A 23,929-nucleotide genomic window follows, 5' to 3' on the forward strand; every position below is an offset into this window, starting at 1 on the left:
CTTCTGACACTAGCCATGTCGACCTATTTTAGGTTTCAACATAAGGCCTGTCGTCCTTCTGTGAGTTTGAAAAACAAAACTCAGGAGCCCGAGGTGTGCTCCCTACCACCAGTGCTGTGCCTAAAAACGTGCATAGGGGGTCGTGTGATCGAATGGACCCTCTCCCAAAGGAGAAGGGCCCCGTAACTCCCCTAACCCCTCTCAGCCATAAGGCCGAAGAGGGGAAAAAAGGGATTGGTGGGTCCTCTTTGCCGAAGTTAGAGAGACCCACTTTCCTCAACCCCCGGAAGGGTTAGGACGGTGGGTCCTCCGCATCCGAAGGTTTGAAGAGACCCGCATTAGGCTTCCCTCCGCCTTGCGGCTCGGGGTTGCCGAAGCTCTCCCCAAAAGGATGAGAGCTTCGGTATGTTGGGGAGTGGATAAGGGTCAAACCACACAACCCAAAGAAAGTGACAAACTACAGAAAACAAAGAACGTGAAAAGTGACAAACGTGAGAAGGAAAATAAATAAATAAATAAAGAGACCCCAGCCAGAAGGCCAGGGAGGGGGTGTGAAAAATTGTCCTACCCCATCCAAAAGGACGAGGTAAGGATGTGAAGCGCTAGCCTAAAGGTAAGTGCGCATTGCAAGTGCTTACTAGTGCAAGGTGATTTGGGGATCACCCGTGCATGTTCGGCACCCCCCGAGTTTCCCCGGGGGCACAGTGCAGCCTCGGACTCCAGGCAGCCAGCCAGTCAGCATCCGACCAAGTGTTTCTCTGCTCCACCAGCAGGCCCTTTCCGGACCACGGCATGGGAATGGATACTCCACAGGGCTTTTTTCGATGTCTCCCCTGCAGAGGCCAAATAGACCAACTGAAGGAGAAGAAAACACCTACTCAGTCCCGACGTATCACCTCTCCCAGGGATTGAGTACTGCGCTGGGCCTTCTGCTGTCTCTCTGGCCGGGAGGGAACTGTTCCCCCGGACCTGAGAGCAATCTACTCGGCACCAGCTTTTCCCATCCTCCTGGGAGTGGATGCTAGACCGGGCTATAGACCCCTGAACAAGAGCCCCAATACTAGGCCCGATGCTTCTCCCCTCCCTACCAGTGGAAAGAATGGTATTCCCTCCCCCAGCAGGGCATCGATACTCAGCCAGACCTTACACCCACCCAGAACATGAGGTTACAGGCTGTTCCTCAGCTCAGTAGCAAGGTGGTTCGGTCCAGCTTTTCTCTATTCTCTGCCAGGGTCTGGTCCAAACCCACTGATAAGAACAGATACTACACTTGATCTTAGCCAAAAGGCCTGTCGATCTTCTGTGGTCAACCCAATGCATGTCAACATTAATTTTAGACAGAATCTGATTGGTAGCTATGGGTGACACCTCTTTTAATTTTTAGAAGCTTTATTAAACTTAGAGTGTACAATACTGAGCTGTTTTACTTTTCTATTACTCTAGAACTACACTTCCCAAAATCCTCGGTTGTAGGATGTTGTATAAATTGTTCTGAGAGTTCAACCTCACAAAGGCTGAATTACCAGATGTAGTTGTGTGATATATATTTCCCCAGCATCCATCCATTTCTGTCTTCAGGTTTCGGCAGAGAACTCATTGATGAGGATGCAGGCTAATGACCAACACTATGCTGTGCCTGAATACATGAATATATTATGTTAATTTCACTTGGCAGATTATTCATTTGTGACCCTGGAGTACTATTGTCAGGGGTGACGTAGCCGGCCAATGTTGTACTCAAAAACGATTTGATCTAAGCAGGGAAAATAGAATTGTAGAGCCTCCAGCCGAAGCCTTGTCTCCAGGTGTGATAGGTGGGGAGGCTGGTGGTAGGCTTTGATGGCAGCGTCCCTATAAACCCAGCGGCAGGTTATATATATTCATGACCAGGTGTTTGTCTGGACAGATACACCTTAGTAGTCATCATTTAAATAAAGTTCAACAAATAACATGTAATAAATAAGTAGAGGATCGAACATAGGGATGGCCATCGGTACAGTCAATGGTGATACTGCAACCAGCTATTGATGTTAATAAACTATGTGATGGTTGACCATCGATCATTTTAACTATCAAGTCATCCTTTTTTTTGACTGACTGCCCATGGGACAATCAGAAACATTGATTCTGCTGTCCTTCATCAAAGGCAATAGTATTCCTAATCGGCCATAAACCATCGATGATTTCGATAACTAAGAGAGTAGCGTAACTAAAAGTAGCATAACTAAGGGAGTAGTGTAACTAAGGGAGTAGTGTAACTAATGGCCTTATTTTGGTTCATTCTTTCTGACAAAATCCTTCTTAGATGGGCAAAACCATGTGCACTGCAGGTGGGGCAGGTGTTACTTGTGCAGAGAGAATTAGATTTGGTTGGGGTTTTACTTCAAAGTGAGATCTATATTGCAGTGTAAAAATAAAGCAGTCAGTATTTACCCTGCACAGAAACAAAATAACTCACCCAAATCTAATTCTCTCTGCACATGTTACATCTGCCCCCCCTGCAGTGCACATGGTTTTGTCCATCTAAGAAGGATTTTGTCAGAAAGAATGAACCAAAATAAGGCCCTAAGGGAGTAGTGTAACTAAGGGAGTAGTGTAACTAACGGAGTAGCGTAACTAAGGCCCTTATTCTGATCGCTGCGGAAATTCCCGCATGCGGACGGACCGCCGATGTTGATCGTCTGCGCATGTGCAGAGGTCACTGCGCATGTGCAGGCGATTTCGCCGCACGGATTCTTTATACGCCGCACAGGGGGCGTAGAGGGGCGTGAGGGGCTACTTAGCCTCATTACCCTATGCATACGCCCCGCGTTTCATGGGCGTTCCCATGCAAACGCGGGGCGTATGCATGGTAATGAGGCCGTGACGCGTGGGTACGGGGCGGGCATCTGACATCGCCGGATGTCAGCTGCCCGCCCCCATACATGATTTCACATGGACAAGTGTCCGTGTGGTCTTGTGTTGCGGGACCTGGTGGAGCGTGCGGCCCTGCATTCGATGTTCGGCGACCATCGAATGCAGGGGCTGCTCCCAAGATGGAGGAGGCGTATCCCCGTCCAATTTCATGCGGATCGCCACATATCCGCATACGGCCGGCAGGTGGCGATCCGTATGGAAGGCGGGGATTCGCCTGCACGGTTGCGGCCGCATATTCTGATTGGGCCGCACCGATCAGAATAAGGGCCTAAGGGAGTAGTGTAACTTAAGGTCCATACACAATGGGTGTGTGTGTGTGCAATAGTATATTAGAGTGTTTTTGGGTCAGAGGCTCCCCACTGGCGGAGGACGCGACACAGGAAAACAGGAGGCTGGATAGTGATAGGGGTGTGTGGGCAAGGGGGGACTAAAGAGGAGGGTGGGGGACACTGTGCAGCTTCTGCCAGTGGGTGGGGGTCCAGCGTGGCAGCACAGGAGTACAGGACAGGAGTACAGGATGGTGGCCCTGATGCAGCCATTGGAGCGTTTCCTGTGCAAAACTAGGTATATACGACTGATGCGCTGTGCAAACATGCAGATATTACAGAGTGCTTTAGAAACTTCTTCAAGAGAATAATAAAGGAGAACAATGCTGAGAAACTCTGCATAGAACACTTTATTGTTAGTCGCCCCAGGGGTAACCGCTCTGCTCTCACAAAGACCGCCTCATGCATGTTTTCTGCTACCTAATAACAGCTACAAAGCTATGGATTTTCCTCCTGCTTCCAATGCAATGATTAAGTTCACTTCCAATTTAATTTATTCCAGATTTTCATTACATTGTTCTACAAAGTAGTTTGTATAGGAGACATCGGTCTCTTCATGTTATTTTGCAATCAGCATTAAAAGTCAGCTCGCTGTGTTGGCTTGAGTACTGAAAGCCATTGGAGCGTTCCCTGTGCGAAACTAGGTATATACTACTGATGCCGCCATTGGAGCATTCCCTGTGCGAAACTAGGTATACAGTATGCTAGCCATTGGAGCATTCCCTGTGCGAAACTAGGTATATACTACTGATGCAGCCATTGGACTGTTCCCTGTGCGAAACTAGGTATATACTACTGATGCAGCCATTGGACGGTTCCCTGTGCGAAACTAGGTATATACTACAGATGCAGCCATTGGAGGGTTCCCTGTGCGAAACTAGGTATATACAGATGGAGCCAGCCTCCCTCTTGCTGGCGAATCGCCAGATTGTCTCCGCTGGCGATCCGCCAGCGGCGAGGCGCTCTATCAGACGTGCGTTCGTCTCACACGCACGCGCGTCTCAGTTTCCGGGCGGTGGGGCGACGGGAACCCTGTCCGTCTCCGCTTCAGGGAGACAGACAGGGTTAGGTGGGAGAGCGAGGAGGCGGTAGGGACCCCGGGGGAAGCCCTTCGGAAAGGGGGCGCACGCGCATCTCGTGCGCGCGCGTCCCCTTTCGCAGATCAGATGGCGGGGGATGGCGGATGGCGATTTTTCCGCCATCCCCTGCAAAGCTGGGACCAGCTCCATCTGTACGACTGATGCAGCCATTGGAGGATTCCCTGTGCGAAACTAGGTACAGTATATACTACTGGTGCAGCCATTGGAACGTTCCCTGTGTGAAACTAGGTATATATGACTGATGCAGCCATTGGAGCATTCCCTCTGCGAAACTAGGTATGTACTACTGATGCAGCCATTGGAGAGTTCCCTGTGCGAAACTAGGAATATACTACTGATGCCACCATTGGAGGGTTCCCTGTGCGAAACTAGGTATATATGACTGATGCAGCCATTGGAGCATTCCCTCTGCGAAACTAGGTATGTACTACTGATGCAGCCATTGGAGAGTTCCCTGTGCGAAACTAGGAATATACTACTGATGCCACCATTGGAGGGTTCCCTGTGCGAAACTAGGTATATACGACTGATGCAGCCATTGGAGAGTTCCCTGTGCGAAACTAGGTATAAACTACTGACAGCCATTGGAGTGTTCCCTGTGCGAAACTAGGTATATACTACTTATGCAGCCATTGGAGGGTTCCCTGTGCAAAACTAGGTATATACTACTGATGCAGCTATTGGAGCGTTCCCTGTGCAAAACTAGGTATATACTACTGATGCCGCCATTGGAGGGTTCCCTGTGCAAAACTAGGTATATACGACTGATGCTGCCATTGGAGCATTCCCTGTGCAAAACTAGGTACTGTATAAACTACTGATGCCGCCATTGGAGCATTCCCTGTGCGAAACTAGGTATACACGACTGATGCAGCCATTGGAGCATTCCCTGTGCGAAACTAGGTATATACTACTGATGCAGCCATTGGAGAGTTCCCTGTGCGAAACTAGGTATATACTACTGATGCCGCCATTGGAGGGTTCCCAGTGCGAAACTAGGTATATACGACTGATGCAGCCATTGGAGCATTCCCTGTGCGAAACTAGGTTTATACTACTGATGCAGCCATTGGAGCGTTCCCTGTGCGAAACTAGGTATATACTACTGATGCCGCCATTGGAGCATTCCCTGTGCGAAACTAGATTTATACTACTGATGCAGCCATTGGTGGGTTCCCTGTGCGAAACTAGGTATATACTACTGATGCTGCCATTGGAGCATTCCCTGTGCGAAACTAGGTATATACTACTGATGCAGCCATTGGAGGGTTCCCTGTGCAAAACTAGGTACTGTATAAACTACTGATGCAGCCATTGGAGCATTCCCTGTGCGAAACTAGGTATACACGACTGATGCAGCAATTGGAGCATTCCCTGTGCGAAACTAGGTATATACTACTGATGCAGACATTGGAGAGTTCCCTGTGCGAAACTAGATATATACTACTGATGCAGCCATTGGAGGGTTCCCAGTGCGAAACTTGGTATATACTACTGATGCCGCCATTGGAGCATTCCCTGTGCGAAACTAGGTATATACTACTGATGCAGCCATTGGAGCATTCCGTGTGCAAAACTAGGTATATACTACTGCTGCAGCCATTGGAGGGTTCCCTGTGCGAAACTAGGTATATACTACTGATGCAGCCATTGGAGGGTTCCCTGTGCGAAACTAGGTATATACTACTGATGCCGCCATTGGAGGGTTCCCAGTGCGAAACTTGGTATATACTACTGATGCCGCCATTGGAGCATTCCCTGTGCGAAACTAGGTATATACTACTGATGCAGCCATTGGAGCATTCCGTGTGCAAAACTAGGTATATACTACTGCTGCAGCCATTGGAGGGTTCCCTGTGCGAAACTAGGTATATACTACTGATGCCGCCATTGGAGCATTCCCTGTGCGAAACTAGGTATATACTACTGATGCAGCCATTGGAGCATTCCATGTGCAAAACTAGGTATATACTACTGCTGCAGCCATTGGAGGGTTCCCTGTGCGAAACTAGGTATATACAGTATGACTGATGCAGCCATTGGAGGGTTCCCTGTGCGAAACTAGGTATATACTACTGATGCAGCCATTGGAGCATTCCGTGTGCAAAACTAGGTATATACTACTGCTGCAGCCATTGGAGGGTTCCCTGTGCGAAACTAGGTATATACTACTGATGCAGCCATTGGAGGGTTCCCTGTGCGAAACTAGGTATATACTACTGATGCCGCCATTGGAGGGTTCCCAGTGCGAAACTAGGTATATACTACTGATGCAGCCATTGGAGAGTTCCCTGTGCAAAACTAGGTTTATACTACTGATGCCGCCATTGGAGGGTTCCCTGTGCGAAACTAGGTATATACTACTGATGCCGCCATTGGAGGGTTCCCTGTGCGAAACTAGGTATATACTACTGATGCAGCCATTGGAGCGTTCCCTGTGCGAAACTAGGCATATACTACTGATGCAGCCATTGGAGGGTTCCCTGTGCAAAACTAGGTATATACTACTGATGCCGCCATTCGAGTGTTCCCTGTGCTAAACTAGAAAGTATTCGCACAAAGCGAATTTTGGCAGCGCTTAGGTCAATGAATGGTAACAAAATTTTGTTAATAAAGGTACAAATATTTTACTGGTTTAAAAATGCATGTACATACAATATACAATATTACAATAATGAACAAAATAGCATAATGTAACCTAATAAAATCGAGAAGGTGGGGAATAAAAAGTAGACTGGATTTAACGATAAATAAAGTTAATGTAAAAATGTCCCGCCTCAAAGGACAATATATTTGTGAGTGACAGTGTAATCACTTGGTTTTGTGGACGAAAACGGGTAAGTGCACTTTACCGATTGGATCCTTGTGGAACAAATGAAGGTACGGGGCTGGTAAGGTCCTCACGATGAATGTGGCTATTTTGTCGTGCCACTGGAGGGGTCAGCAGTCGCCGAATTGGATAAGTCCTCCGTGATGAGGTGTGAGACAGATGGAATAAGTCTCCAACACCAGAAGGATGTTTGTTGTGGCGTAGTGACCAATGCAGTGTCCAGAAGTATGGAGGTAGGCTTCCGTGGCCCAGAGATGGTCTCACCGGTGTGGATGTTGGTACCAGTGGTGTCTGGGAACACGGTGTCCGCCTGGCAATGTGGTCTCCAATGAATGGCAAGGAAATGAATGTCCACAATGAAGTAGGTCTCACAAAGGGTCCTGAGGCAGGCAAGGGGGTACAGATTCACCTCACGAGGTGAATCTGTACCCCCTTGCCTGCCTCAGGACCCTTTGTGAGACCTACTTCATTGTGGACATTCATTTCCTTGCCATTCATTGGAGACCACATTGCCAGGCGGACACCGTGTTCCCAGACACCACTGGTACCAACATCCACACCGGTGAGACCATCTCTGGGCCACGGAAGCCTACCTCCATACTTCTGGACACTGCATTGGTCACTACGCCACAACAAACATCCTTCTGGTGTTGGAGACTTATTCCATCTGTCTCACACCTCATCACGGAGGACTTATCCAATTCGGCGACTGCTGACCCCTCCAGTGGCACGACAAAATAGCCACATTCATCGTGAGGACCTTACCAGCCCCGTACCTTCATTTGTTCCACAAGGATCCAATCGGTAAAGTGCACTTACCCGTTTTCGTCCACAAAACCAAGTGATTACACTGTCACTCACAAATATATTGTCCTTTGAGGCGGGACATTTTTACATTAACTTTATTTATCGTTAAATCCAGTCTACTTTTTATTCCCCACCTTCTCGATTTTATTAGGTTACATTATGCTATTTTGTTCATTATTGTAATATTGTATATTGTATGTACATGCATTTTTAAACCAGTAAAATATTTGTACCTTTATTAACAAAATTTTGTTACCATTCATTGACCTAAGCGCTGCCAAAATTCGCTTTGTGCGAATACTTTCTTCCTTTTTACACTAGTGAGGAGTGACTACCCTCACACACTGGCAGCAGCTTATATTGTAGAAACAGCTCATTGTTAAAGCGCCTGAATATTCCTAGTGAATATTCTTTCTCCTGTGCTAAACTAGGCATATACTACTGATGCCGCCATTGAAGGGTTCCCTGTGCGAAACTAGGTATATACTACTGATGCCGCCATTGGAGGGTTCCCTGTGCGAAACTAGGTATATACTACTGATGCCGCCATTGGAGGGTTCCCTGTGCGAAACTAGGTATATACTACTGATGCCGCCATTGGAGGGTTCCCTGTGCGAAACTAGGTATATACGACTGATGCCGCCATTGGAGGGTTCCCTGTGCGAAACTAGGTATATACTACTGATGCCGCCATTGGAGGGTTCCCTGTGCGAAACTAGGTATATACTACGGATGCTGCCATTGGAGGGTTCCCTGTGCGAAACTAGGTATATACTACTGATGCCGCCATGATGTATTGCCGTGAACACGATAATAAATTCAGAAATTGACTAATAAAATATTTATCTATCTATTCCAAATTACATCATTTATTAAATGGAAATTTTCAAATTATGACGGCACTTTTCTGTACAGGCCCTGCGGGGTATAGGGCATGGGTCATTGGGTCGACCACTGAAGGACGACATGGCTTAGGGTGACACCTGAAAAAGGTTGACGGCACGTCCATGTCATGGATGGAAGGTCGACACAAGCATTAGGTCGCCAATGGCCAGGTTGACAGTCATAAGGTCGACATGGGTTGTTCACTTTTTTTGTCCCGAATGTCGACAGGGTCAACATGGACACTGTATCAGTGCACCATTGCACTCGCCATGTTCAGGCACGCTATTATATTCTCCCTCCACACCCTAGTAGATGGTAGCACATGAAATACCGCCTGCCGTCACGTCGGCTCAAAAAAAAGTGAAAACCCCATGTAGACCTTTTGACTGTCAACATATCCATTGTCGACATTATATCCATGCTAACATTAGGCATGTCAACCTATTTCAGGTGCCAAACTAAGCGATTTCGACCTTCAGTGGTCGACTTAATGCATGTTGACCTTAGGTGTGTCGACTATGTCAGGAATACTGTGAGCATAAAACAGCATGCAAATAAAATAACAGATGACGCCACGTCATACATTTCATTAAGTGGTGCTGGGCGATGCAGATCACTGCGTTTTAACCATAGCACGTATACAAAACAGATGGGTTCCACCCAGTAAATAATCTATGCGTTTTCCCAGATCTCATCTGCTGCCAGCAAATCTCAGAGCATTGTACATTACTAGTTACAATACATTGTACAGGGAAAACATTTCCATAACTAGATACATGAACTACACCATGGAAAGACCAATAATAGTGCCAGACTGAAATAGCAAGAGTCAATCAGAGCCATTATTGAAGTCATGAAGTAGTAAACTGTCTGTTTGATCTCAGCTAGGAATAAGGGATATGGACAATTTCTTCATAATATGGAAAACATTAGATTTGGTTAATAATAAAAGCCGGCTAAGTGAAGACTGTGTTTTATTTAAAGAAAAAAAAAATACATGAATTAAAAAAGTTTGGTTACCATTGATGGTAACATACTGTAGCAAGAAACCATTGATGGTTACAAAACTAGGTAATGGATAACTACAGTATCAATGGTTCTACCAGCCAATGGTCATCCATGATTTTTGACCGCCTGGCTTGCCAGTTAATCAAAACACAGGGGCGGGGCATCACAAGTTACAGAGGTGGAGCTATACTCCTTGTGCCGATGCTTGTAAAATGAATAATATTCAATGATGCTGTGCCATCGATGAAGGGAAATCATCTGGTTCTCATCATCTATGGCTGGGGTAGCCAACTCCAGTCCTCGAGAGCTACCAACAGTTAATGTTTTCCATGTCTCCTCACAGAATCACAAGTGAAGTAATTAGCTCCACCTGTGGATCTTTAAATATGTGTCAGTCAGTAATGACTGCACCTGTGCAGCAGCTAGGTTGTCTGGAAAATGTGAACTGTTGGTAGCTCTCGAGGACCGTAGTTGGCTACCACTGATTCTATGACAATAGTACTCAACATCCCCATAAACCATTGATTATTCTCAATCAGGGATTATTATGAATCAGGGATAAATTTAATAGAAGCTGATTTTGGACAAATTTGTGTCAATGTTGATCGATTTTTTTTGGTGGATTCTGATTTCAAATTGCTCGTAATCGATGTTGGACCTCCGGGGCTAGAACACACATTTACTAAAACAGTTAAAAATGAATATAAAAATGAATCTGTCAGTAAATGTGGCAGATTAGTTGGATTTAAAACATTGATTAAGATCGATATTAAATAGTTGAACATTGACCTAACATCGACCTTTTAGAAAATGTACCCCTATATTGTGCCCTATATTTATTTATTGCCATTAACACACTGTATTGCAGAAGACGTAGATTACTTACACATGGGCTTCAGCTGTCCTATAAGTTCTTCCTTCGTCCATTTCGCCCACTCTTTCTTGTCCGTGTTGATTGAACAAAGAATGGGCCCACACGGCTTCCCACAGTCCTCTATGGCAGGGACATTCAAGTAATGCACCAATACAATATCGGGATTCTGTGACAAAGAGACAATAGGGAGGTTATTTTGGTAACATTGTTCCGGTGCCCTTGATTCAACATCTGAAACAGAAAAGGTCAGCAGAATCACTAAAGGTTGTAAAATGTCTTTTAACGCAGCCCATCACATATACGGTACGTCAAAGCTTATAGTGTTATAGAAGGCCTCTAAGACGGCCAAACCACATGAAAGGTAGCAAGCCTACCACATGGGTCTAGCATCTGAGAGCACTGCTTAATGACACTTATACATTGCAGATATCTCACTTGTCCATTTCCAGTCCACCACACAAGCACATGCAGCGATGACGGTACACAGCATGTACAACGAGGACACCTGCACATTATAGCTACCAAATGTATAAAGTATTCAAAAACCAATATAATCTCAGTAGAACAATATACAAACAGGCAGCATCTATACAGGAGGCCGCTCCGGGGTGGGGTGGAGAGTTTGTGGGATAAAAACTGTCACAGCTCAAAATGAAAGTAAAAACTGTCAGAGTTCAAAGTGAAAATACATTGCCGTCAGTTTGACAGGTTAAACCTCATCTGCTACACAGCGTACAGTTACAGTACTCTATATAGCACAGCTGCCTTCTGCTTTTCACAGACAAACAGCATAGGAAGTGAATTGTGATTGTGGGGTTGTATCCTGGAGCACTTGAAATTGGGACTAGTTATTCATAGTTCTTTAAAGCGCAGTAAAGTAATGTTGCCAATGTATAAAAGGAAACAGCTTACACTTCAAGAATTAATAATTTAACTAATACCTGTTTCCACCGCGTATCCCTTGCATTTTAAAGCAGCTTATTTCTGACAAAACATGTAAAGTAAGTCCCGGATAATAATTTGGACTAAAATAACCTGTTTAACAAAAGTGCAGCAAACAGGGAAGAATGATAGAAAATGCAACCGTGCTTTTTTCCGAAATGATACCCACGCCACTATGTATGGGACCAATCAAATCCACATCCATTTGTTCATGTTTTTAATGCACAAGGAAGTCTCTGTGTGAACGTGCCAACATTTTTTTTTCTTATGTGAACAAATCATATATAGAAAGAGAGAGAGAGAGAGAGAGAGAGAGAGAGAGAGAGGCAGAGAGCCAACTTTTCCACACTTCTGAGGTGGAGTACCACCAGTGGAGTACCACCACTAGAGGCCACTCGACGGACCAAATTCTCCTTAACAGAAAGTGAAAGCACATGATCTGTTTAAAACTTGCTGGTTATGGAGGGAGGTACTGTAGCTGTGAAGACAGAGATTGGAGGTAGGAGCAGATGGGGACTACGCCAACAGTTTGACAGGCTTTTAACTAGTTACTGAGAGAGAGATAGTTACTATCTATGACTTCCCCAAACTATCAGTCATAGAAGATGAGGAATAGAAAAGTTCTGCAGATAATTTACTACAAGCATAACTGCCCACGATAAAAAAAGTTTCAAATTCAAATTATATTTTTATGTGATCTGATTGGTTGGATGGTAGCGACATAGTAAGGTACCATGGTACAAGCCTCTACGCATACGCAGTCTTCCAAGGATCACTCAGTTGCGACCAGGGCCGACTTAACACTGTCAGGGGCACCTGGGCAGACCATTAGCGCGCCGCCCCCCCCCCTCACATATGGCCCCCCTCACATACAACCTCCCCACATACCTATGGGCAGCGGGGTCTGAGCAGCGGCGGCTGGGAGCTGTAGCGCTATTTGCCAGGTCTGCGGGAAGTGCTGCTGATTTTGAAAAGACTGGCCGGATGCTGATTGGCTGAGAGAATTCAGCCAATCAGTGTCCACTGAATTCTCTCAGCCAATCAGCATCCGGCCAGTCTCAGTGTCCCACCAACCCGGCAAATAGCGGGACACTGTCCAACCGCTGTCAGGCATGCCTGAGCACAGGACGCCCTCCCATATCCCGGGTGCAGCTAGCCGGAGCACCACTTCACCCAGGTACCCAGGAGGCTGCGATGCTGTGATTGGCCGGAGCGGGGGGTGGGGGGTGCGGGTCCGCACTGCAGGAGGCTGAGCCGGGCAGCGGAGGCCACCGGCGGGGATCAGCACCACGGACAGCGTCATGCACCGGGCATGATGGAGAGCAGGCGGAATGGCCTGAGCTGCCACCTCCAGCTGGAGTGGGTGTATGGGCAGTGCCGTCTTCCCCATTGGGGTGGGCCCTTAGGTCATAGGGCCCCTGGGCAACTGCCCATCGTGCCCAATGGGAAAGAAGGCCCTGGTTGCGACGGCATCTGAATCAGGCTCATTTTTCCATGGCCCTGGTACCGTGCGAGTCATAAAACCAACCTCATCATTTCTGTGATGATTTTTCTTCTCTCCAATTTCTTATTCTAAATTATAGATAATTATTACTTTCAGCTAATCCCTCAACACCCACTTATGTTAATTCGGCAATTCCCCCTTTTTATCCAAAATAGTGATCTGCCACAATTATAGCCGTGGGCTTCATTAGTTTAAACACCAGCCTCGTACATACTCTTACTGAATAAATCCTCTTAATAGGTTAGCACAATAATCATCTATACACGTTTGTTTCCATGGAGACAGCATGCGGTATAACAACAAACATAAGACTGTGACATGCGTGGCAAACACAAGCGTTTCTGTTGTGGATCCTGAGTCCGCACTTATAGGTCATTACAAAGGGCAATCATGCCATCGCATCCCCGCTCTCCCACCTAACCCTATTAACCCTGTCCGTCACCCTGAAGTGGAGACGGACAGGGTTCCCGTCGCCCCGCCGCCCGGAAACTGAGACGCGCGTGCGTGTGAGACGCACGTGCGTCTTAGTCAGATGGAGCGCCTCGCCGCTGGGGGATCGCCAGCGGAGACAATCTGGCAATTCGCCAGCAAGAGCGAGGCCCGCTCTATCTGTATATTAATTGTTCTACAAAACATGCCATGTGCCAATCATTATTAATATTCAGTAACTTGGAGATTGCGCAGTTTCTTGTTAGAACTAATTGCTCAGGTGGACTGAATCTGAAAGCACTGAGCAAATATCTGTAGCCTGGAACTGTTACATCGGCATGAGTAAAGGTTGTCCGCTTTATCCGACTGGATGGTATCACTATAGGACAGCCATGTCAATAGCAGCATGCAGGCAAATCGCTGTAATTATATATCTGCACATTCACAGATCAAAGCTCCTCGCAGGGACGATCAATTTGTTTGATCAGTTTGCGAGCACCTGCTGTGCGGCGTAGCTATATAATGTGCAGGAACCCACAATGCCAGCCCTGCATTACTGTACTAGACATAACGGCAGATCAGACAGATGCCACGTGGTGCAGAGAGGGGCTACGTACCACGTCACATCTTACTTACTGTGTGCCACTTGCAGATGTACAGTATGCCGTTTCCACCAACATTACCCATTATGTTTTTGGTTCAGTTTAAAACTGCTTAAATAAATAAATAAAAATATATATATATATTCGATAACCAATGACAGTTAAAATCCTGTCTTTTTTTTTTTTTTTTTTATCAAAACCTGAAATTCTGATTTAAAATCTGTATTCTGAACCGCAGGAAGACCTGAACTTGGACTCTGGAGATATGGACTGGGTTTAGTTTGGATTCATAAAACCAGGTGGATTCAGATTTCGGGAGAACCGACCGGCACATTTCTTCTTCATCACACTTCTTTAACATGCCTGCTAATATGTTATTGCAGATAGATGTCTCTTTTATTAATTCATTTATTTATTTTAGCTTTGTAATGGGGTGAAAGGTTATGTCAGTGGTTCCCAAACTGTGTGCCTAGGCACCCTGGGGTGCCTCAGGACACCTGCAGGGGTGCCTTGGGTTGTGGACCAGGATCAATTCATATTATTTATGGTCAATGTACCAGGCAAAACCAGTGCTTGTGGCTGCCAATCATAATATATGTGGACAAACAGGAGCAAATCCTGTCCCTCACCACATAACTGTGACATATAAACACAATGCCTTTAATTGAATAATTGTTTTTCTGAATTTCTCAATAAGAAGCATTTGGCCTAGGGGTGCCTTGAAAATATTTTAATGCTCTAGGGTGCCGTGATTCAAAAAAGTTTTGGATCCCCTGGGTTATGTGAATATTAGACTGCATTTACTAGTGTAATGTTGATTTCAGTGCATTCTCCTGCATTCCTGGGAAAACAGACCAATGTCCTGGATCCCGCCCACTTCCCCAGTAACAGGGGCAGTCCAGGGACTGTTTTTATCAAATGCTACATCATGAACTGCTTTGGCAATCTACGGCATTACGCAATGGGGAGCTATGCCCTGGACCATCATTAGGTTGACCATTAAAGGTCAATGGGGCTTTGGTCAAGGCATGAAATAGGGCGATATGGCTTAAGTCAACAGAGTTGGAAAGTCACAAGCATTCGGTCAACAAAAGAAAGGTCAACAGTTGAAAGGTCAGCATGAGTTTATCTCATTTTGTTTCCAAAACAGGTGGTACTTCATACCCTACCATCAACTAGGGCATGGAGGGAGAATATAATCATACCTCTCAAGTTTGAATACAAGCAAGGAGGGACATCAGCGCATGCCAAAGGCGCGCACCTGAGATGAAGAGGCATGGTATAGCGGCAAGGAGGTCTACAAATCACGTCATTCTGCGAGACCACTCCCCATTTTTTGCCGCTGTGGGGGCATGGCTAGCGGCTCTGTAAGCTGCTGGCCAGCCCCCAGCCCCTCTGCTTGAAGAAATAGATGCTGTGTGCATGCGTACAGAGTCTATTCACCGGTTAACAGGGGGACTCCTAACTGCCCATCACGGGACACGGCCGCCCCTGGAAGGGACATGGGAATGTCCCCAAAAACTGGAACGATCTTGCGGCCAGTTGGGAGGTATGATATAATAGTGTGTGGAGTGCAGTGAGGCACCGTGCCCGAAACATGGGGAGTGATCCGATTACAAATGCGGACCATTGGATATAGCTGGAAGTAGACATCCATTCCAAAACATATGATGCCACAAGAAATTACAAATGGCTAAAAAAACTAATCTATGGGTTTACCGGACATTGTGAACATGATAAAATGTTAAAGTTCATGACGTTAACATCAAAATACTATACAAATATAGGCATTATGGACGGGTAGCCTTGAAAAACTCCATCCTGTGCATAATAAACCGAAAATACTGTACACATTGTAGCACAGTTAGATGTGAATGATACACAAGTCTTTCGGGACATTGTAAACTGGGCGGACAAGACGGAAGTGACGTTGTTTGGTAATAAACAACAACACCAAACACGGCATATTAACACCAGCACCTTATACAACTATGAAACGTGATGATGGCGGGGTGATGACTTTGCAGCCAATGGACCCATTAAGTCCTCTGTGAGCAATTTTTCATACCAGAATATTCTCGAGGAAAAATGTGAGACCACAACATGTACAAATCTGGATTATGCAACCGACGAATGATAAGTCCTGACCTCAACCCTGGAGAGCTCTACATCAACGAACCACATCCAACGTCAAGGAACTGAAGCCGTGTTGAGCGGGCCCCAAGCGACTTAAATGCAAAATAAAACTGAGAGCGAGTGTTTTGCTCTGCTTCTTCATGACTGCTTGGTAGTACACCTCCAGCACTGAGATCAACCTACACTGCGTCTGCAGATAAGACCTCCTTGATCCTGATGCACTAATGATTGATGTGATGATTGGCAGCATTGAATTATGGCTACAACAGCACAAAGGTAGATCCCCTTTAATACGATTTTTGTTTTTAGATAAGTATTAAGCTTGCTTTGAAATACTCCAGTAATATTGCCTGGATACGGTAAATACTGCCAAAGGTGTTGCACGAGATATGGAACCAGCTAATTAAATGACAATCAAATCACCCTGGAAACAACGGAATTGAATGCACACTTACATCATTATACACTGCCAGTCAGGACTATAATACTTGAACTCTGTCTCAGAATTTCATTGGGAGTATTAATTAGCTTGATATTGTCTTGTTTTTTTTTTTTTCCTGAATGTTGTGCAGGGCTGCATTTACCAAACGAGACACATGTCAAGCGTGGGGCGGGCTGCATAGAAACGGTCTTATGCTAATGCTAATTGTAATGATTGTTTTCCTTTTCATTTCCAAGGCCACCTCCGGGTATTGTCATTTTCCATCCATTTACTGTTCTCAGTGAATATTAATGAGGGAGGGAATTTGAATGGTGAGAACATGGGAGTTCCACCGTTGTATTCACTTACAATGCTTTGAGTTAGGCATCTGAAACTGAAGGTTCTGCCCTGGATGGGAGTTTATTGGATCATTTTTTAAAATTATATTTACCAATGACCAGTATTACATGGTCACAGTATTTATTTAACGGCTAGTTGTACATACTTGCCAAACCCCTCATTGGTCATCATGGCTGCACCCGCATTGTTTAAAGCTGCCATTCGCTGCATTTCTGCGGAGAGGGTGGAACTACATGGCATTGTGGCTCCACCTCTGGCTGTTCAAAGCCATCATTTGTAGCTCATTGCAGCGGGCAGCGTGGCTTGGATGGCATGTGCAAATTGAGTCAACCCGACCGCCTAGCCAACCACTTCAGTTGGGATCTGGACAGCAATGAGAGATGGGCTAACTATGGTGGGAGGCCAGAAGGGTCAACTCGATTTCAAATCTTTCCCGCACCTTCCGGGTAAGCTGACAAGTATGAATTGTATTGAACATGCAAATTGCAAAAACAGGTTCATAAACCTCAATGAAATGCTTTAAAGCGACAGTAAGATTTGACTGATCTTCCAAAAATGTACTTAATCTTATTGTGATCAAAACTTACTGACAGATGGTAACTACAATAACGGGGTTATTCTGTTCCACCAAACCCCGCTTTGCGAATGGTTTGCTGCTGCCACCCATTTGCAAAGGTGACTTGCTCGCAGGGGCCTGCGAATGGATGTTAAAGAGTAACATCCATTCATAGGGGGAACCTCCCACATCTTTCGATGGTCACACATACTATATGTAAGGTAGCTCTGGGCAACCTTACATATGCGTGCATGCTGCGGAGGAAATGGGCAGGCACCTGACATCCGGTGATGTCAGCTGCCCGCCCTCCCACCCGCGTGACGGCCTCATTAGCATGACAATGCCCATGAAATGCTGGGTGTTCCCATATGGTAATGGAGCAGCCCCTCTCAGCCCCCATCCCGCTGTGTTGGGTGCGTGCAACCTGCATTTGCACATGTATTATGTTGCAATGTATGTAATAGTGAAATGATCCTTTAATGTAATTGCTAATACATACAGTAAGTAAAGAGTTGAGGGTCAATGCACTCGGTATGTCTAAGGAAAAACATACTGCCTCCATCAATTTGTCAGACACAAACAGAATATAATTTCTTTCCAGCGGATAATCTCGTGTTTGGTGTTTACAGCACAAAGAGATAAGAAGGTGAACATGACAAGCATCTGACGGGTGGACTGGGAGAGGATCTCCTGCTCATAACCAAATGGAAAGTATATCTGCAATGTCCACACACACACAAACACGATGATGTGATTGTGTCAACCCCCCCCCCCCCCCTCTTATTCTGGAAATGCAACCACCCCTTTCCATCCTCCTGAACATCTCTGCCTGTCAATCAAGCAGAGGTATTCGCAATTCTGCGCTGCGATCGTGGGTCCTGTGCTAGCGCAGTTCCAAACCATCAGGGGAACTGGGGGTTGGATGGCTTAGGCGATCCAACCTGAATTAGCCTAAATGTTTGTGAATATGCCCCAGTTTAACAATGACTCTGTTAAACATTATTTAAATATACTGCTCGAGCATTGCAGTCAGGTAGTTTTAGCTTGAAGGTATACAATACTGTACATGATGCTAGCTAGTCTAAAGCCATTTAAATAGTGTACGTACAAATGGCAATTGAATTCTTGCTCTGGTTACTGTTTGGCCTAACTAATCAAAGGCGCCGGAGTGATTTACACTTGAGTGAGCTGAAGACGCTGACTCAGGAGATCTTCCTCAGAACCTGGCAATGCTGCTTAACACTGCAAACGGTTTCATTTTACCACTGCCCAAAGCAACATCTTCGGTCAACATACAATTTTACAGTCATCGCACCTGTAATCAAATGCAATGTGAGAGGTCCCTTGTGGACCACACACAACTCAGTCAGAGGCAGCCATTTTGTCAGATACAGTAGACTGATATTTGGGAGACCGTAGCATGTACATTCTTTAGGAACCTATAAATAATAAAAATTGCTCAGGCCAATTGGATATTAGTCAGTCAGTCAACAATGTTGTCACTGGCATCTAAGTAATTGATAGGCTGTGCACCAGATCAGCACACAAAATGGATGCCAGCAGTTAATAACTACAGAGATATGTAAAACAGATGCTTATTGTACATGTGTTATGTGTTAATTCGGAGGAAGACAGTCAACAGGCCAACATGAACTAGATCCACATTAAGAAAAGGTGGGGTGTCAATGTTTCGACTTGTGTCGACTTTTTTCAAAGTTACATGTCAACCTTTTGGCAATGTGTACCTACGTAGTGCAAATTGACCTTTTGGCAATGTCAACATTGTGCATGTGGACCTGTTGGTGTTGACCCAGACACTGTCGACCCCTTGATCCACACCCATTGGGAGCTATGTTTTTTGCCTGGGAATCTCAGATAATCTAACGATAACAGGCAGAGTATTTGCCATACTAGCCTACCCTCCCGGAATGACCAGGAGGCTCCCAAAAAATCAGGTGTTTGGTGTTTGCCCATAACAACCAATTAACATATGACCGGTTGCTATGACCACCTCCCTCACATGTCCTCCTTAGATGGTTTGATACTGTATATCTCCGATCATATAACACTGAGCATAAACCTGAAAGTTGCAGAACCTTATCAGAAAAGAGAGCGCTCAAAACAAAGTTGTAATCATTGGGGGGAGATATTTCTCCTCTGCACAGCAGGTTCCTGTGAGTAATCCCATTGAAGATCACTGCAACCAGACGCTTTTAAGCTCCTTTTGAAGAAGATGGCTGATGACAGAGTGCAATATCTTGCAACAAGCTTAGTAGCTAATGTAATTAGAATATCAAACGTCTCAAGTTCTGTCAAGGTGTGGAAAACGATACAGAGTTTTGCACATTTTTAGAAGCTCTCGAACATGGCGTACTTGTGGGGGTTACATATTAAGAAGGCAAAGGTGCATGGAACATGACTTGTCCATAAATACATCTTTATCTAAAAAATTTCCATGAACCATGCTTGCTGACATTCTGTAGCAACCAGGTCGGCACAACAGGTGGTGTGGCATGACCGCGTCATCTTGGTCCCACCCTTACACCCCTACTGCCCAATGAAGAGATTAAAGTAATGATCATACCAAGGACAAGCAAACCTATGGTTCAGGCAGACTTGACCACTCTTCTGACGTAGTCCAGAGGCCCCCGCACCTGCTTACAACCCCTACGCACCCACAGTTGTCCACAAGTGGATGGTCGGGGTGGGGGTTTGCCAAAATAATGCCATCTGAACCCCCCTGGAAAGCCCACCTGTGGACAGCTGTGGGTGGGAAGGGGTTTTTAGGTAAAAGTACCATTGGTGTAGCAGGTGCAGTGCACCGGGGCCCCTGAGGACTAAGGGGCCCATTGCTGCCCCTGTCAACCACTGTTTTTTCCTGTCACACTCTGCCTTCACCTGTCACATTCATACCTCCCAAATGTCCAGATTACAGCAGGACAGTCCCACTATTTGGAGACTGTCACGCTATGCTTCCCGTAACTGGCAATGTCTCGTGGTGAGGGGGAGCAGTTGGGTGGAGTCGAGGACGCATCCCAGTTACTAGGGAAATGCTGGGCACGCCCCCGAAAGTGCTCAAAATGGGGATGGTGGCTCTAGACCACACCCCTTTACCCAATGCCACACCTACCAAATCATGGTTCTGCCGCCTTTTGGGAACGACTGTGGCTTTTGATGCGGCAACTATCTTATTAGGAAATAAGAAAGTTGGGAGGTATGCTAACTCGCCATGTTGCATATTATGAACTTTTTGCACCTGGGCCAACAACCCACAAGTTCTGTCACTGGCCTGAACCATGAGTTTGCTGGTATTTAGGTGTAATACAATTCAGCGAATTTACCAGACAGATAAAACATTGATAAAATGAATTAGGTAAAAAAGTAAATAAATCGACTAAAACTAACCAACCAACCATTCATCAGCTCTCATTCTTCAGTGCATAAATGTAATAAAAAGAAATTGCTTATTGGATGCTATGGGTTTTACTGCACGTTCCATCTCTGTTAGTAACGAGTTCCCACGGAAGAGATATCGGCAGATGAATACAAGTGTATAGGCACGTGGACTGTATGTAGCAGTTACAGAGGACGGACAGAGTTACTCCACAGCCTGCAGACAGACAAATGAGATGTGACACCGCAGACTCTCTAACAACTGCTTATAAAAGGGAGAATTAATAGCTAAATGAAAAACAAGAAAGGCCGCTTTGCATATCACACCCGCGCCTTCAGACAGAGGAATTTCAATTAATGGAAACGACAACTAAAAATTAAAACGGCTCAATAATAATTTCAGGTTTCCAAATAAAAGCTGAAAGGGATAATGAAAATCTGTCAGAGCAGAATGGGAGAGAGAGGGGGGTCACAGTTTCAATTGCCTTCCGCTGCCTGCGATTTCTTGTCTGCCGCCCGGGCAGGCTGAGCCAGTGTCATATATATATTAATTATTACTTATTGCTTCCAAGAAGCTCCCGCAATCCCAGACATCATTCTGACGTGTATAACGACATAAGAACAACATAAATACTGGTGAGAATAGCACTCTGCCATGCACCCAGTGTCACACGGAACAATATCGTATAATAATATTGAAGTTAGATTTCGTAGCCAATTAAATGTGTAACTTCTGGCAACTTTCTATTGTACATATTTGTTTTATTTAATGAACTTATTGGAAATCATGTGTTTTACCCAATCAAATCATCAAATGATAGGCCTGAAATGACAAGGGTTTATACTTAACGAAGGGACTGATTCAGACCTGGTCCCTAGGCTGTGTATATTAGCCTAGCAAACAGGTAAACGCTACCCCGACGATTACCTGCCTCCCTACCTGAATTTCCTTACTAGCATGTGAGGGGATGTGTATGCTTACACGATGTGACCGCCATACAATACAGAGAGCATCAGTGACCGCCATAAATTACAAAGAACATCAGTGACTGTCATACATTACAGAGAGCATCTGTGACTGCCATACAATACAGAGAGCACAAGTGACGACATATAATACAGAGAGTATCAGTGACCGCTATATAATACAGAGAGTATCAGTGACCGTCATATAATACAGAGAGCATCAGTGACCGTCATATAATACAGAGAGCATCAGTGACTGACGTATATTACAGAGAGCATCTGTGACTGCCATACAATACAGAGAGCATAAGTGACCAACATATAATACAGAGAGTATCAGTGACCGTCATATAATACAGAGAGCATCAGTGACAGCCATATATTACAGAGAGCATCAGTGACACCATATAATACAGAGAGCATCAGTGACTGCCATATAATATAGAGAGCATCAGTGATCACCATATAATACAGAGAGCATCAGTGACCGCCATATAATACAGAGAGCATCAGTGACACGATAAAATACAGAGAGCATCAGTGACACCATATAATACAGAGAGCATCAGTGACACCATATAATACAGAGAGCATCAGTGACCGCCATACAATACAGAGAGCATCAGTTAACACCATATAATACAGAGAGCATCAGTGACTGCGATACAATACAGAGAGTATCAGTGAATACAATACACAGAGATGTAAAGGTCCATACACACTGGGCGACTATGCCCAGCATGTATGGACAGCGATGATAACAATCATTGCTGCAGGGAAAGCTGCTCAGTGCATACACACTGAGCGGCTTTCCCCCTGCACGGCACCGATGGAGGGGGGAGGACGGCGTTGCATAGCGTAGCGCTATGCAAAGCCGCTCATCTGCTGGTATAACCAGCAGATGAACGGCTTTCCCGGCGATGTTGCGGAAGCGCGCAGCAGCGCTCATCGCCAGGCTATACACACTGGGCGGCTTTGAGCTAAAAGCCGCTCAAACCTGCTGTTTTGAGCGATTTTCAGCTTAAAGTCACCTAGTGTGTATGGGCCTCAAATGTCATACAATATTATTCCTTGCTCAATAATTTCCTGCTCAATAATGAAACCCTCCTCAAAATCATTAACTAAGTAACAAACACATAATGAAATCTATATACATACACATATATACACACACACAGGTGTATTTACAGTTTAAACACGCAGTGTATAAATATATTTTATAAATAATGCTGTTCGGCTGATGACAAGCATGCTGTTCATGTATACTGTGAAATGTTTATATTAATATTTAAATTCTCTTAGGAAACATAAAATATGATGAATCTCAATATATTAGCCTCCACAGGTACACAACAGGGATAGGACATGTTCCGCTATACATTAATTAATCATCCAATAATTGGAGATCTAAGCAGGACATAGTATACCTATATATCCATAATGTATTCCATGCAGACTGCAAGCTACAGGATGCCACTGAGATGAATGGGGTCTCAGGTGCTGTAACTGATACATATGGTGAAGTAAGCAGCAAACACTTTATAAGCAATGTAGAAATCTCTTCTCAATGCTATTAGATGTTTCCTATTTCAGTGGGTGTTTATGAACAACTAAGCTTAAAACATGGTCAAAAGGTAGAAAGTGTTTAAGGTCAACAGATACAAAATGTTGACAGGGTCAAATGGTTGACATGACAATGGTTATACATACGGTCGACACAATGTAATACAAAATTTACTTTTTAATTATTTACCATTCACGCGGACTATAGTCGGAAATAGTAACCTGCCCAAAACGCGGAAAGCCTTGTCAGGGGACTAAGTACGCTAATTGGGGTCACAAGTGGATTAAAATGGTAAATGGCCATGAAAAAC

General features: G+C 45.1%; 1 protein-coding gene across 6 annotated transcripts in view; it reads right to left on the minus strand.

Annotated features, from left to right (window-relative positions):
- The window catches only part of CAMTA1 (calmodulin binding transcription activator 1), a 1,324,131-nt gene that overhangs the window by 284,645 nt on the left and 1,015,557 nt on the right, over positions 1-23,929 (minus strand). For all 6 annotated transcript variants that reach the window (XM_083162948.1, XM_083162947.1, XM_083162949.1 and 3 more), the window contains exon 6: positions 10,759-10,912. In XM_083162948.1, coding sequence (XP_083019074.1) covers positions 10,759-10,912 — 154 coding nt within the window. The remainder of the gene's footprint in view (positions 1-10,758; positions 10,913-23,929) is intronic.

The sequence above is a fragment of the Crinia signifera genome, chromosome 19, assembly GCF_055691185.1.
Source record: "Crinia signifera chromosome 19, ASM5569118v1, whole genome shotgun sequence".
Taxonomy (NCBI): domain Eukaryota; kingdom Metazoa; phylum Chordata; class Amphibia; order Anura; family Myobatrachidae; genus Crinia; species Crinia signifera.